General features: G+C 41.0%; 1 protein-coding gene across 3 annotated transcripts; it reads right to left on the bottom strand.

The window, feature by feature from the left end:
• Positions 1-455: 455 nt before the first annotated feature.
• Elac1 (elaC ribonuclease Z 1) lies at positions 456-14,024 on the bottom strand. 3 transcript variants are annotated; one of them, XM_005372938.2, is made up of 4 exons: positions 13,924-14,024; positions 7,915-8,079; positions 3,518-3,952; positions 456-1,123 (listed from the first exon to the last, which is right to left on the bottom strand). In XM_005372938.2, the coding sequence occupies exons 2-4, from the start codon at positions 8,069-8,071 to the stop codon at positions 657-659; spliced, it is 1,059 nt and encodes a 352-aa protein (XP_005372995.1). In that variant the 5' UTR covers positions 8,072-8,079; positions 13,924-14,024; the 3' UTR covers positions 456-656. The 3 variants fall into 3 exon arrangements, with proteins under 3 accessions (XP_005372995.1, XP_005372996.1, XP_005372993.1); XM_005372939.2 differs by having other exon boundaries at positions 3,485-3,952; positions 7,984-8,079; XM_005372936.2 differs by having other exon boundaries at positions 3,485-3,952; positions 13,924-14,023.
• Between the last annotated feature and the right edge of the window lie 3,047 nt (positions 14,025-17,071).

The raw sequence follows: 17,071 nt of genomic DNA, 5'->3' as shown, positions 1-17,071 counted from the left end.
GGCCCAATCCTGTGTTCAGTATTCTAACAAAGCCACTGTCAAGCTATTTTCTCTGTCTTCTGTTAGTAACACAAATAGATTCAACACAAAATGCCAAAATACCATTTTTAGCCAAGAGGCCAAGTCCTGTATGCTTTATCAATAACAGCAATAAAGCTGGGCAGAACTAGGCCCAAGACTGCATGGAGTATTGGTTTGTATCTGGGGCAGTAGCCACAAAATGAGAAGTATATTTGAAAAACCTATCATTTTATCAAATTTGTACTTCAAGAAGGATGCTGGGTATTTTTTAATCTTTTTTTTTTTTTTTCTGTCTTTTTGAGATGGGGTCTCGTTCTACAGTTCAGGCTGGCCTTGAGCTCACTTTGTAGGCCAGGCTGTTTCAAACTTGCAATGATCCTCCTGCCTCAGCCTCTCAAGTGCTGGGATTACAGGCATATACCACCACGCCTGGCTTGTTTTTTAATCTTTAAAAAAGATTTATTATCAGAAAGTTTGCCTTCTTACTACTGAGTCAGTTCAGCAATGCAGCTCCATCCCTTCTAGGATTATTAGGGCCAAAATAATTTCAAACAAAAAACAGAAAACAAAAACCTAGACTGTAGGTTTGGCAACATATTCACAGACACATCAATATGTATGTAGGAACACTGGTTTCATTTCTTGATCGGAATGGCAATCACCATAAAATCTTCTGCTAGTGTCACTTCTTGGAAATCTAATACTGATTCTGCTTGCTTTTTCAGTTCTGCAATGCCATCTGCTTCTCCTTCCCTGGCCAAAGTAACTGGTTTGTACCTCTGACTGAAGTGTGTCAGAACCAGCCTCTTTGCACGGCACAACTTTGCAAATGTTGCTGCCATCTGTGGTGTGCTGTGGCCATGCTCCTTTGCTTTGTCCATCTGGGCATCGTCCAAGGTTGCCTCATGGATCAATAGGTCTGCATCAAAGCACAGCTTCATTCCTCCATCACCCACAACTCCAGAGCAGTCACCCAATACGCAGATTTTTCTTCCAACAATAGGCTTTTTTAAGACATCCTGGGGAGAAATTGTAATCCCATTTTCCAGAACAACAGAAATTCCATTTTTCAGCTTCCCATAGGCAGGACCTGGTGGAACACCTAATGATGAAGGCAGATAACATTATATCATGGATATGGAATTTATGACCTTTTAAAAGGGTATTTTAATAGTATAGCAAATAGCAAATGGGATAGGCATCCAATTCTTTTCATAATTGTTGTTTTACTATTTGTGGAAAACTAGAATATTTATACATTTTAAAAGTTCAGTGTTAGTTATTAACAATGTTTTTGTACTTAAAACACTTCCCATGTATGTCTGTCAGAGGACTTTTAAACTTCTAAATCCTGCTAAGGCCTTATTATAGTCAAGATAACAGCTTTGATTCTTTGCTGTGTGCATGGAAAGAACAGTTTTTAAAAGTGCTTTATTTAATAAGCACATTTTTGGGTAGAATAAAAGAGTATAATCAAACAATAACATAATCAGTGTCTAGTCAAGGTAGGTACCCACAAGTTAATTTAACAGAAAAATCATTAGAGAGGACTGTTTGGATCATCAAATCAGGAGCATTTCAGGCAATCGCACATGACCAATCTTCTTGGTAAATGGGGCAATTCCACACTAACCAACCTGGGCTTATATCTTACATTAATCTAGAGTAACACCTGATCATCACTCTGGACAACATTTAAACACAAGTATAATCACCAGTTCTAATTCAGATCCTGTTTAAAGTTTCCAAATATGATAGTATTTCCACAGGCTTTGAGATAATAAAATTGACTGTGGCCTAAGTCGCTTTTCCTCATTATCTAGCATCTTATTTTGGTAGGGGGAAGAGATTACATACATAAAGAAACAAACATAGAGAAAGGAAATGCCAAGGGGGGTGGTGATGCAGGGGGTGGAAAGGACCTGGCCTCTCTTTCAAAATAGGAGCTGAAAGCTGGGTGTGGTGGCGCACGCCTGTAATCCCAGCACTCGGGAGGTTGAGGCAGGAGGATCGTTTTGAGTTTGAGGCCATCCTGGGCAACAAAGTGAGTTCAAGGCCAGCCTGAACTGCATAGCGAGACCCTGTCTCAAAAAGACCAAACAAACAAACAAACAAAAAACTAAAAATAGGAGCTGAAAGGGGCCAGGAATATAGCTCAGTGGAATCCCGCCTGCCTGGCAAGCACAAGGTTCCAAGTTAAGATTCCCAGTACCATAAAAAAAAAAAATTAAAAAAAAAAAAAAACAAAAAATGGGTTTTAGGCTGGGAATATAGCTCAGCGGCATAAGCGTCTGCCTGGCAAGTGTGAGGTCATGAGTTCAACTCCTAGTACCAAAAAAAAAAAAAAAAAAAATAGGAGCTGAGGATCCTTCAGTGAACCCTAAGTCTTTGCATGCTTCCTTCCCACCACAATGAGCCCTAGTATACAAAACTGATTAAGGTGTAGTATGGGTTTTCTAATTTTTTTTTGATGGTACTAGAATTGAACTCAGAGCCTATATACTAAGGAATAGCCCTGGCCCTTTTAAATTATATATATATATTTTTTAATTTATATATATATAAAATTTATAGAGGCAGATATTTATTTTTAATTATATTATATATAGAGATAGATTGATTGACAGAGGGTCTTGCTAAACTGGGCTGGGCTCAAACTGGCAATCCAACGGCTTCAGCCTCCCAGAGTGCTGGGATTATAGGTATATAAAGAGGTACAGTGTTCTGAAAATCAGATTAAGTTAGTCAAGTTTGAGTGAATAGGCAAAGTGGATAGAGAAGGAACCCGTAAAAGTAGTTATCTGCAACTCTGAAGTTAAGAATCATTGGAAAAATTCTCAGGCCACAAATGTCACTGAAAATATACTTTAGCCAGGCATGATGATGCATGCCTGTAACTCCAACATGGGAAGGCTGAGACAAGAGCAATGGCTCGAGTTCAAGGGCAGCCTGGGCTATATAGTGAGTTCAAGGCTATCCTAGAATACAGGGTGAAAGCTTGTCTCAAAGCAAATAAATAAACAGAAAGAAAATACACTTCAAAAGGAAGATATGAGGGCTGGGAGTATAGCTCAGTGATACAGTAGTTGCCTAGCATATGCAAGACCCTGGGCTCAACCCCCAGCACCACAACAAAGAAACCATTCCCACCCAAACAACCTTACCAGCCAGACAGTATAAAGTGAAGATTCCACAGATTAAGAATGTGAATCCAGGAAGCTGAAGAGAGAAGGATTAAAAAAACACCACATATTTGGCTTTTGTTCTGAATAGCATCTTTTGGCCCCACAGATTTTCCTTAATAAGCAAACTCTGCGCAGAGTGGAGAAAATGTTATTTTTAGGCCTGAAATACAGGAAGGCAGGTTACTACGACACTTCTAAAGGCTAAGGAGCTCAATTTCTGAGAAGGAAACACACACACACACACACACACACACACACACACACACACACACACTTACCAAGGTCTTTTAGCTTCTGTGCATTGAGTTTACCTGGGCGTTTCTTTTCCACAACTGAAAACCCAAAGGAGGGAATTCGGTGAAAGAGGCGGAATGCTTTTACAACAAACTGTTCATCATCAACCAGAAGGTATGAGTTCTCCTCTGAGTCTAACAGGATAGTTCTTCCTTGTCCCTCTTTAGGAGGGCTGTCTGCTTTATCCACATGGGAAAATTCTCTTAGCTCCTCTGCGGGACACTGATCTGCTGTAGGCACCAGCTCATGGACCACATAAGGAAAGACCAACTCTGTATGAGAGAGCTCCATCGTTCGCCAGATAAAGTCCCGAAGCCCTACAGGGCCATAGATTTCAATAGGCTGTTTGGTGACAACGGAGCCGCTCTGTAGGCTGATTGTGCATAGGAGGCCAGGAAGGCCAAAGAAATGGTCTCCATGAAGATGTGTGATGAAGATCTTGGTAATTCTCCCTTTTGATTGAGACAAAGAAACATATTTGGAAATTTAAAAAATAAAAACTCAAAGCTATTTAAAGTAAGCCTAACATGCTAAAAGTATTAAGTTGAAGTTAACAGACACTCCTTTCTTTCCTACATGGTTCCATAAGCAAAAATGGCTTTATTTCTTGGACGGTTTTAAATGAGATTTTTTTTCATAAAACTTCTTAAAATTATATAGTTTTGTATATATTTTTTTTTTTTTTTGGTACCAGAAATTGAACTCAGGACCTTGCCATTGCCAGACAGATGCTTGTGCCACTGAGGTATATCCCCGGCCCTGCATTTTTCAAGGTGTTTTCCTACATATTCTCTCACTTATAAAAAAAAGAAAACCCACAGAAAATATAAAATTGTATCAAAATAATTCAGAGCTAGATGAGACTTGTGTCAAAAGCATCTGGCAGCTACACTGCCCCCTACTGCCTCCTCTGAGGATAGCAAACATGTTCTGTACTTGTACCAAAACAAAAGGTTTCACTGATTCCAGTGTCTGAACCCAGAACTGCCTTTTAAGGACTCTATAATGGACAGGGGTTAACCAACCAAGGCAGACCCTGGCTGTCCTGGTGAAGTAGTAGGGAAAGCAGAAAAGGGATGAGGGTGAGGAACAGAGAGGAATGGGAGAAGGAAGGCAACAAACACTGGAATGACTGGGGCCAGATCCCCTATCGTACTGTGTAAAGGCACTTGGGACCATCTCCTGCTTTTAATCTGAACTAACACAACAGCTTTTTCAGTGCTCACTGGCTTACGTTATAACTCGATTTAGCCAATGGTGAATTGAATTTACTGCTGGTATGTGGCACGATGCCACATCAGCATTTTCTGAGATGCACCACAGACATTTTGAAAGTAGCAACACAACTAACATATTTCCAGTATAACAGGCTTCTGGGCCTTGCTCAAGGTCCACCTATTTTAAACATTTGATACCATAAAAGTACAGGAGCAGTTTATTGATACCATAAAAGAACAGGAGCCATTTATTGCAATGTGATTCGTTCTATGACAGCAAATGTTCTCCAAGCAAGTCTGCCTAGAATGACTACACCCAGCTTAGGGACAGAGAACAATGGATTAGGCAGAGGATGATTTTAGATTTTCAGAATCCCCAGGAGGAGAAGATACTCTCACTCTAGAAGCTTCCGCAATATGCTCCCTTTTTAAAATTTTCTTTCTTCTTTTTTTGTGTGTGTCCTTATTTTTGCTGTTTTCTGACTTTGAAAATCCTTTAATTTTCCCCTTTCCCCCTGTCCAGGGTGCTAAGCCAGCTCCAAGTGTGAACTGAGACCTCTGCAGATAAAAAGATTACAAATGCCGCTGAGTTCAGATGGTATGTTGGTCTCAAAATTGGCAACATCAGCCTTTCTGGGCCCCTTCCTATCTACTCCAAAACAAAGCTAAAGCTGAACACCAAAACAGCCTGGGAACCCAAAGCAAGTGAGGCAAATTAAGTAAGGAGAAAATTGCTTCCCACAGTTATCACAGTTTCAAGAGAGACAAACATTTCATTTTTCAAGAAACTTGATTTCAGAGGGAGAAGTAATGGCAACCACAATTATCAAAGGTATGAGGAAGTTATCAAATGAAAAGAGAAAAATGCATGTATTCTCTGTCACACGAGAACAAGGAGTGATCGGGAAACTTCCCACAGAGGTGTGCAATGCTGAGCATCCTCTGAAAATGACAGCAAAGTATACTTTCTTCCACAGGAAAAGGTCTACAATACACTGTACACATATATGGTTCCAGTGAAAAAAGCAGGTTATGCCAGTATAGTGTGATTCCACTTATGCATAACTACACATACATACACACCACACACACAAATACAGCCATACCATTACCACATCTACATGTACAGAAAGTTTACCTATAGGAAGAGAACTTGGGGGTTCTTATTTATACTTTTCTGTTTTGTTCTAACCTCCACAATAAGCATTATAATCATTTTACAATCATTTAAATGATTTAGGCAAATCTCTCTTGCTCTTTTTTTCATGCAGCAATCAAACTCAGGGTTTCACACATGCTCTAAACATACATTCCAGCATTAAGCTACACCTCCAGCCCCACATAAAAATTATTACAATCATATTAAAATCATGCTTTTACAATACTTTTAACAATTGTTTTATAATCATTTTGCTTTTGCAGTCTGTTTTGGGTGCTGGGGACTGAACCGAGACCTTGCACACATTAAGCACATGCCCTACTAGTTAGTGCCCCCTCCTCTGTGCTCCAAAAGTACTTTAAAAATACCCCATTGTTCTATTTAGCATATTACATGCTTCAGGATTGTCTGCATGTCAGTTTCCATCACTAGACCAAGACGAGAACAAGGAGTGGGACACTGGAAGTATCTTTCCTTTGGACATCAAGTGATACACCCAATGATGAGGTGTAGGAATAACCACAGTAAATACTTTATCAAGACCAAAAAAGTAAGAGGCACTGTACTAAACTGCTCATCATCTTACCCATTCACACACTGAATAGATATGTACTAGGCATCTACTAGCTATGTAAGTTGAACTTACTTTATTGTACAGGGAGATAGAGAACACAAAAGCAAACTATTTAACTAACATACTTCCAGATACTGACGATGATAAGGAATCAATAAAAATAGGATGAAATAATAGAATGGGGTGAGAGAAGGGCTGTTTAACCCAACCAGTTCAGGAAGTCTCTGAGTAGGTGGCCTTTGAGCTAACATTTAACTCATTGAAGGAGGCAACCACACAAAAGAGGAATTATTATATTACATATAATTCTCATAACATTCCTTCTACATAGTTTTCACCTCCATTTTCTAGACAAGGAAAGTAAAATTTTTTTATTTTATTTTTTTGTTTTTCTTCTGGTACCAGGAATCGAACTCATGACATTGCGCTTGCCAGGCAGGTGCTGTGTTGCTGAGCTAAATCCCCAGCCCCCTTTTTTTTTATTTTAAAGATAAAAGAATGAAAACATATTGAGACACACAGACATTTACAGAATAACACAAAAACAATACAAGCAATATATGTTTTCAGACAAGGTTATAGAAAATTAACAATGGTTGTTGTATTACATACTGATATATTCAAATTGGTAACTCAGATAAACAAATATAGGCATGTAAGATTGATCAAACAATTAAACATTAACTGTTCCTTTCAATAAAGTAATAGAAATCAGTAGTATAACTATCTTAGCTACCCTGTGTATACATATATACATATTTTTTCCTTTTTCTTTCTTTTGTCTTTTCCCTCATGCCAGAAGGAAAGTAAAGTTTAAATTTCCTAATCTGCTAAAGTCACAAGATAGACATTCTGGGACTGAAACCCAGGTCTGCAAAACTGGGCTGAGACTCTGCACTACTCACTTCTCTATCTGCCAGGTGCTGGCCTTGGCTCACTGCATTCTTCTGACTGCAATTCCCTTCTCAGCCTGGGAATTCTTCCTCCCCCTCAACAGTCAACTTCTCTGTGATGCCTAACCCAATAAAAAACATTAACTGTTCCTTTCAATAAAGTTCTTTCAATAGCTACCCTGTGTATACCTATATACATATACAAGTGGAAAAGAGTGTCTCCCTCCTCTGAACACCTACATACTTTTATGATCACTCTTTTCTCTGGAAATACAGCCCCTTCTCCCTTGCTAGGGCAGTGTCTATCCAATATGCCTGATGTATCCCTCCCCTATCCTCCTCCCTTAAGCCTACAGAAATCCTTGCTCTCAACATTTACAGAATGAATGACAAGCAAATAAACAAGTACATGAAGTTCAGCACTCATGGATGGATGCCTGAGGGCCTTCTAAGTCTTGCCAGAGCTCTAGCACTGAAGTGGGATGCAACTGTCAGGGCTGTTTCTGAACAACAGGGCCCAGGAGAGCCAAGAAACTGAAGCAAAACCAGAGAGAGCTGAATGCGCACTAACCTGCTTTCAGTTGACTTTTCATAAGCTGTGTCTGTGTTCCTTCCCCACAGTCAAAGAGCCAGCACTCACCCTCACACCGAAGGACCAGGGCAGATGCACCCCGGGTTGGGGATGGATATGCTGCACCTGTCCCAAGAAATGTCACATCCATAGACATCTTCTACTCTGCAACAGAAAGATCACCTGGGGATTATTTCAAATCACTCTAACAAAAACAAACATGTTCTTATGTGACATACTGTTATTTATGTTTGGTGCCAGGTTTTGAACCTAAGTGCACTTGCTAAACATGTGCTCTACCATTGAACTATACCTCCCAACTCTTAATTATTTTTAGCTATAGCTCTTCTGTTTTTCCAGGGTTGGGAGATGGAAACCAAGGCCTCATTCGTGCCAGGCAAGCCCTGTAGCACTGAGCTACACCCCAGCCCTTACTGTAACTCTTAACTGGTTAAAATTACAAGTCACCAAGTATGATTATATATGATTGTGCATACACACGCACACATGCATGTGTGCATACACACACACAAATTAAAAACTAGTTGAGGGGCCAGAGGTAAAGCACTTGCCTAGGACATATGAAGCCCTGGGTTTAATCCCTAGCCACAAAACAACCACCAAACAAAAACTATTATTTGAATCCCAAGTTTATAACATGCTCGAAAAGGCAAATGTATATACAGATAGTAAAAAGATCAGTGTCCATTGGTAATATGCGGAAAGGAAGGACTACTGGGTGGAACACAGGATTGTAGGGAACAGCAGAACTATTCTCTATGATGCAGTAAGTGTAGGCACATCACCATACTTTGGTCAGCTGTACACAGAATGTACAACACAAAGAATTAAGTCAAATTCAGTTAATAACAGTGTGTCATATTGGCTCACCAACTGTAATAAATGCACCTCACTGGAAGACATTCATATAGGAGAAACTGGGAGTTGTGGGGTAAGAAGTCATACAAAACTCTCTGTATCTTCCACTTATTAATTTAAAATAAATACAAAACAATTTTAGCTGAGGTACTGGGCAAGAGGTAGGATCTAACTATGTTTACTGAATAGTGCATGGTGATCAACCCTTCCTCTGAGCAATCATGCTCTGTGATAGCCCATAATAATGCTACTTCATGGTAGTGCTGAGTAAATGTCTCACTCCTCTAATGACTGGGTAGGGTACTGTGATTTTAAGTGATCAGCAATAACCTGTTGAATGTGCAGATTTCTGCCAACTCCTGCCACTATTCCTTTCATTATTACTGGACATATCTGCCATCTCTAACATAGTTCTATAATGGGGGATGTGTGTCAAGCAGAGTAAGTGAAAATGCACTGAAACGTACACATAACCAGTTCTAGATTACCTACAGTGGTCTACAGTGATGGCAAGGAGGAAAACAGTATTTAGAAAAACTACCACAGAGAGCTGAATATAAGATAAACATACAAAAGAATCAACAGGTAAAAGAGAAGGTCAGAAATAAACTGATACATAAGAAATCAATATATAATAACGTGTGAAAGGATGGCTTATTTATTGAATGGTACTGATATATCTGACTGTTCTTACAGAAAATAAAAGCAAAATAAAACAAGGCCCTTGTTTTACATTGTATATAAAAATTACTGCATATGGATTAGAAATTTATTTATTTATTTATTTATTGAGCCAGGGTCTTGCTATACAATTTAGGTTGGCTCTGAATTTACTATGTACCCCAGGCTGGCCTCAAACTCAAAGTAATTCTCCTGCCTCATCTTCCCAAATGCTGGGATCAGTGTGTGCTACCACACATAATCTTGGATTAGAAATTTAAATATAAAAATCCAATAAAATATGTTTTGAAGAATTAGGAGAGGGTGTGGGGCTATAGCTCAGTGGTACAACCCTTGCCTACCCCTGGATTCAGTTCCCAACACTGCAAGGACATAATATCACGACAGTATGTATGTAACTTTGGAGACAGGAAAGCCCTTACTGTCAAAGCAAAAAGCCCAGAAAATTTAAAAACATAACTTTCATTTGACGTTTCTATCATTTTATTACTTTTATATAACACAAAGTCAAAGAACAATAAGTGGAAAAAAATTTTCACCCCTTTTGACAAGAGGTCAGTGCCCCTTAAAAAAGTTTGTGTAAACTAGGCATCGTGGCCCATGCCTATAATCCCAGTACTTAGGAGGCTGAGGCAGGTGGAATGCCTGAGTTTGAGTCCAGCCTGGGCTACACAGTGTGTTCAAATCTAGCCTAAACTATACAGTGAGACTCTATCTTAAAAAAAAGGAAAAAAATATACAATTTAAAAGTTTATGCAAATGCATCTTTAAAAACCAAAAATACTGATGGAAAAGAAAAACAGGCAAAGGACATATGCCAGAATCACAGAAGAAATTCAAATGGCCAATAAGCATAAAAGTGCTTTCTCCAGGTAGTAGAAATGCAAATTAAAGAGACACCATTTTCTACACATCAGTTGGCAAAAAGCAATGAAGTAATGCTAGCCAATGCTACTAAAGATAAAGGGAGATGAGTAAATGGGTGCTCCAGTAGTTACTGATGGTGGAGGTAAGAATTACTATCATGTGTTAGAGGAGTATTTGACAATAAGTGTTATCAGTAACAATAATGCTGTTGATAACAAACTCAGAAGTCCTATTTTTGGGATTCCATCCTATAGAAATAAAGGATCTAGGTACAATAAAGTTTACTCTGGTGCTTTTAGGTAGCTAAAATACTTTAGTAATCTAAATATATATCCATAGGGAAATGGCTGAATAGTTTATTGTATACTCCTATTATTTTTTCCTATTAACTATCTATTAACCATTCTGCAGTTAATACTCAGGTCTGTAACTACTGTCCTCAAAGGATGACAATGAGACGTTACAGGTGGCTATGGGATGGTCTCATCTTTATAACAATGCTCCAAACCCCTACACTTATCAAACAGGGGATTACTCCCTGATTATTTCTGGGGGGATCAGAATGTTGGGGAGGGGCAGGACAGGAACTATTAGCTTTTAAACCTTCTTTCAGTTGTAATGAATAGTATTTATTTAATTTTATATGTAATACTAATGATTTTTCAAGAATGTATCATAAGGCCAAACATGCTTTGCTAATTACACATGACCTAATCTTCCTATTTTGGGTTAAGTCAGCTCCCTACTTCCCTTGTCTCACACATCCCTCACAAACTAGTACATCATATCCCAATCCTTTTGCGAGTGTCCCTTCAATGTTTTATTCCACATGTGCACCTCAAGGACCAACTCTTCTTCTGACAAGCAGCTTAATTTGCAAAGGGTCCCCCTAGTAGCTACAGCTTGCACAAGTGAGGACAGACACAATGTAGAAAGTCAGAACTTAAAGGCTAATAAAATGCAGAAAAAAACAATAGAACGTAATCACTTTGCAAGCCCTGTTGTTCTGAAGGATATTTTAGAAAGTGATAAAGAAGACCACTTTCCAAGCCCTAACAAACAAACAGAGACTAGTAATATTAAATTCTGGGAGTAGAACAAGATTACCTGGAAAGATTTTAAGACATAGCAGTGATTAGGCTGTTATTCCACAATAATTAAACAGGAAATTCTGTTGGAAATGTACTTTGATATTTTAGTAAGAGGGAAAAGGGGATCCTTCCCCTGTAATTCTAACATGGAATCAGATTTAAGAACCTGGGTATGATGGCACAAGCCTGTAATCTTAGCAAAATGGGAAGATGAAGCAGGAATACTGCAAATTTCAGCCCACATTGGGCAATTTACCTACTTAGCGAGAACTATCTCAAGATAAAAAATAAAAGGGGTGGGGAGATTTAGCTCAGTGCAAATGACCCGGTGTTCAACCCCCAGTACCACACAAAAACAAAACAAAAAGAACCATTCAGTGACAAGCTGATCCTACCTGAATTTAATGAGTTAATCTTTTAAAAAAAAACCTTTAAGAAAAAGTCCCAACACCTACAGAAGTAGCAAGGTCAGTATAATGGTTTGCCACACATGCAGCTTCAGCAAGTTAACAACTCATGGGCAATCCTGACTCCTCTACACCCCTACCCTCTGCCCAACTACCCAAGAAATCTCAATAAATGGTATGAGGTATTTCTATAAGGAGAAATATCAAGAAATATCACACATCAAGTCGGGCCATGGACGCCTGTAATGCCAGCACTCAGGAGGCTGAGGCAGAAGGATCGTTGCGAGTTCGAGACCAGCCTGGGCTACAAAAAGTAAGCTCAAGGCCAGCCTGAACTGCACAGGGAGACCTTGTCTCAGAAAGGAAAAAAAAAAAAAAGGGAGGCACACATCATGTCTCTTTCTGATGTTAGCATCTACTAGTGATTACTGTCAGGATTCCTGATTTCATTAGAGTTTGCCAAAGAGTCACATTTTCTCATTCCTTCTGCAGTTATTAGCTGCCATCTCCTATAATTCCCTGGTCAAATATTTGGTTACCCTGTGATGCAATTTGTACACAAAAGGTCCACAAAGAGAAACAAGATTTTATCTAATTCTTGATGATGTAAATGAAATATACAGTAAGCCTTTAGGAGGTTTTCTTGTCAAAAAATGTAAGCAGAACCTGAAAAAGACTAAATACCAGTTTATTAAAGGAATCTAATGAACAGAACACCAGTTATTGAAAGAATTCAGGATTGGAAAAAACAATATCCAGGCTGTAGGAAACTTTATAGGACAAATGACTTCTTTCAACAAGTAAAAGGAAAAAAAACGGGAGATTAAAGGAGATGTAGGAGGAACCAAACAAAAGTAATGTGTGGGGCTGGGATATGGCTCAGTGGTAGAATTCTTGCCTGGCATGCACAGGGCCCTGGGTTCGATCCCCAGCACTACAAAAAAAAAAAAAAAAAAAGTAGTATGTGTAGTCTGTATGTGTCTTGATTTGGTCAAATGATAAAGGGCACGCAGGGAAGAGATAACTGGGGAAATGTACACACTGACTGGAAAGTAGACAATAATATGAAATGCTAGTTGAACTGATAATGGATTTATGTTTAAAAACGTTAAACATAAACAAGTATTTAGCAGATGGAATAGTACATTTCAGATTTGCTTTAAAATTATACAGTGGAGGTGAGGGTAACAGATGAAACAGTGATTGAGTTGAAGTTCAACACACTATTCTATTTTCATATATGCTTCAAAGTTTGCACAATAAAAAAGTTTAAAAACAAACCCGGGGGGTGGGCTGGGGATTTAGCTCAGTGGCACATCGCCTGCCCGGCTAAGTGCAAGGTCGTGAGTTCGATTCCCAGTGATGGAAAACAAAAACAAAAAAAAAAAAACAAAAACAAACCCAATACAATCCTCCACCAGGAAGTAATCAGAAATTATTTCATCAATGGTGCACGTCTGACATGCACATTATTCTAGATATCAGGAATTAAAAGTGAGCAAACCAGATTAGGTCCCTGCCTTCTTGGACAAAAAGAAACAGCTGCTCGCTTTTTCAAGACTGTGATCCACCCTCCACGAAGTGCACAGTCCGGTCGTGATCCCAATACTGTCACTTGACACCCTGGACCCGTGGTTCCGGGTCCAGAAAACAAATCACCCGGCGACACGCGGCCTCAGCACTCAGAAGGCTTTCCGAGTGATTCTCATTGTTTCCTGACTGAGAACCGGCGCTCCTTAGTTTTCAGGCAGACAGCACCAACCCTCCTCCACTTTAGAGCTGGAAGAACCCGGGCCAGAGGGAGAGAGTGAATGGTTAAGCACAGCCAAGGCCAGAGGCCAGGGCTCCGGCCGCCAGCGAGCCGGGCTCCTAGGCGACCACGGCACTTTGTAAAAGGATCGGCGGGCGGCGGTATCAGCGCCGGGCGGCCGAGGCTCCGGCCCGAGGCGGTGGTCGAGACGCGTCCTCTCTCCCGGGCCTGGCTCCTCCGCGCCCAACTGGGCCGGGCCGGGCCGGGCCGCGCCAAGCCGAGGAATCTCGAGGAAGCGCGCCCGCCCCCCTCCGGCGCGCCCTGCCCCACTCACCCTCTCCCCGAGGCCCGGGTAGGAGCCAAGCGACTAACAGGCCCGCTCCAAGGCCCAGCAGTCCGCGGGGCGGCGATGCGCGCAGGCGGAAGTGCGCCGCCGCCTGCGTCCAGCGCGGCCGCTCTAGGACGCGCGGGAGGTCCGCGCTCGGTGGCGCCCGTCCTGGGCCGGGCTCCAGGCGCTGGCTGACTCCGCGGGGCGGGGGGCGCCGGGAAAATTCCTGCGGATACTGGCCTCCTTCCCAGGTCGCTGTAAAACGTTGTGTTTTTCGGTGTCATGTCTGTCAGTCAGAAATGGTCTTCCTGCTGTTTTCCTCAGGCATGTTTTTAAAATATTTGCTCTGGATGAATCTTTCAGCCTCTGAACCTGAAAGTTTGAACTTGTGGTACCTTAAGACGAAAAGTCAAGGGCCTTTATCCGCCTGACCCTGTATCTTGATGAGCTCCGTCCCGCGTTCCATTCCCTCTTGCCGAGGATACACGGCTCCGTTTACTTGAAATCTGAAGTTCAGGGTGCTGTGCTCGCCCCGAGCATTTCGGACGCGTTCTTTTAGGAATGAGACCGCAAGGTAAAACAGCAAGTAGCGATTACAAAACACAAGAGGGGGGCGGCAACAGAAGTGGGAATTTTTGAATAGTCTTTTTAGATTTGTTGTTTTGTTTTTGCTTGGTTGTTCTGTAATACTGGGGGTTGAATTAGGGGTGCTCTGTCTCTGTGCCGCATCCATCGCCAGTCCTTTCTTTTTTGAGACAGGGCCTTGCTCTGCAGTTCGGGCTGGCCTTGAGCTCACTTTGTAGCCCACTCGCGACAGTCCTGCCCCAGCCTCCAGAGTGCTGGGATTACAGGTGTGCGCCACCAGGCCCAGCTAGGGCAGAAGTTTTGGATACTAGCAGAAAGAAAGGATCAAGGAACCCTATACCCCAACCCTGTATTTCATTCAAAAGCACCAGTTGGTCTACTTTTTGGGCTCTTCAAAGCCTTATGTACTGAAGTATTTATTAATTGAGACCCGCCTTTGTGTATAGTATTTTTGGTGCTGAGAAAAATTTTTAAATGTCATAGAACTTAACACTAAGGCTGGGCAAAGGTGTATCAGGAAACAATCAACTAACAATATAAGGGACAAAGGAAAAAAAAGAGTGGTTAAGAATAGGGAAATATTCGTGGGTAGAGTAGATCAATGGTAGAGAGCTTGCCTCGTATGCAAAGAGGACCTGAATTCAATCCCCAGCACTTCAAAATCAAAAACAAAACGGAAAGAGTTGGGTGCCTGTGGTACATATCTGTAATTCCAGCTACTCAGGAGAGGCAAAAGCAGAAAGATAGCAAAAATATGAAATGGAAAATTCTATTTTATTTTTTGTTGCTTTTTTTTTTGAGACAGGGTCTCACTGTGTAGTTCAGGCTGGCCTTGAACTCACTATGTAGCCAGGCTGACCTTGAACTCAAGGCACTCTTCCTCTCTCAGCCTCCCAAGTGCTGGGATTACAGGCATATGCCACCATGCTTGGAAAAACAGAAAATTCCAGAAGTAAACAATTCATGAGCTTTAAATTGCAACCCATTCAGAGTTGCGTGAAATTTTGTGCTGTCTTGCTCCATCCGCCTTATGATGCAAATCATCTGTTTGTTGAGTGCGTCTGTGCTGGATATGCTCTCTGTAGGTTAGTCACTCCGTTGTGAGGTTACTGTCATAGTATCATGGTGCTTGGGTTCAAGTAACTATTTTACCTAATAATGGCCCCCAAATCACAACAGTAGTGAGGCAAAGGAAGCACAGAACAAAACATGAATAACATGAATGGAAGGACAATTAACTGTGGTACTATGTGGCAATGCTGTGAGGCACACAGGGAAAAGGTGTGTGTGTGTGTTTGTGTGTATTTCAGTTTACAGTTTAAAGCATCCACAGTTTAAAGCATCCACTGGGGATCTTGCAATGTATCCTCCAAGGAATAAGGGAGGACTCTTGTACAAACCAGGAAGAGTACCCTCACCAGAAACCCTCTTCTTTGAGTTTCAGCCTCTAAAATTGTAGGAAAATAATTTGCTTTGTTAAAGCCACTCAGCCAGAGCAGACTAAGTTAGTAGAGTAGTATGAATTGTTTTGTGGCTGCTTATTAATCTGAGTTTTGGTGGCAGAATGCATACATGGCAGAATTTGGTTCATTAAAATCGGGTAGTAAGGTGTGGGGCACAGCTAATCCTCAGGCCACCTCTAACCTCTTCGATGTTATTATTGAGCTGAAAGTACTGCTTGAAGGGTTGTGTCCAAATTGGCTTAGGTTATTATTTCACAGTCTGGTTTGGTACCTCACCAAATAGCTCATAATTTCAGGGTTTGTATTCTACAGACCTACATCCTGAATCACCTGCTGTGCTAGTGCAAGTCTTCCAGGAAGCAGACGGATAAGATTAATCCTGCCAGTAATGCATTAGGGGAAATGCCTGTGACAGTGGGAAAGGAGCCAGCAGTACTATGAGATGTACCACTATACAGATGTGATACAAAGTGAAGGAAAGCAGGAAGGAGGGAATGTTATGTAAGTCATCTTAGATTGAAGGACAAGTCATCTTAGATTGTCATCTTAGACAAGTCATCTTAGATTGAAGGACAGATCCAAGCTGAGAAAGGCCACAGGGGAGGCCTTGAGCTGAAGTTATCTTTCAGGAAGTCCTGGGGTCTCCAGAAATGGGCCTGCTATGTATGATCCCTGCTGCCCTAAGTAGCAGCCAGCAGGAGACATCCCTGTGATGCTGGATTTCAGAGCTCTGCAATTGGGCAGGAAGTTAGTCGTCTCCCAGAAGTCACATTTTCATGTGATGTCTTGAGTATAATTTTTAGGCCACCTTGAGAAAGAAAATTATTTGTGTTGAAAGTTACCTTCCATTCAGTTTAGACACAGAACAGATGGTATTTGAGGTCACATTGTTTAGTATCCAAAAACAGAGCTGTAAGTATTTAGAGGAGGTACTGAGCCACACTCCTTGCTGATGTGTCTGTTTTGTTGCTTTGGCAAATGGAAGACCTGTATTGGTTGGTCTACCTAAGTCAGCCTAGAGGAAAGTTGGGGCCTATATTTCTCCATACCAAGCCTTCCAATAAAGAAGCATGGTGAGCTAATTAAAAAGTATTCTCTAGTTGTTC

The sequence above is a fragment of the Chinchilla lanigera genome, unplaced genomic scaffold, assembly GCF_000276665.1.
Source record: "Chinchilla lanigera isolate Chin_1 unplaced genomic scaffold, ChiLan1.0 scaffold00001, whole genome shotgun sequence".
In the NCBI taxonomy this organism is placed as follows: domain Eukaryota; kingdom Metazoa; phylum Chordata; class Mammalia; order Rodentia; family Chinchillidae; genus Chinchilla; species Chinchilla lanigera.
The sequence above is the reverse complement of the archived record's forward strand: the minus strand, read 5'-3'. Positions and strand labels throughout refer to the sequence as shown.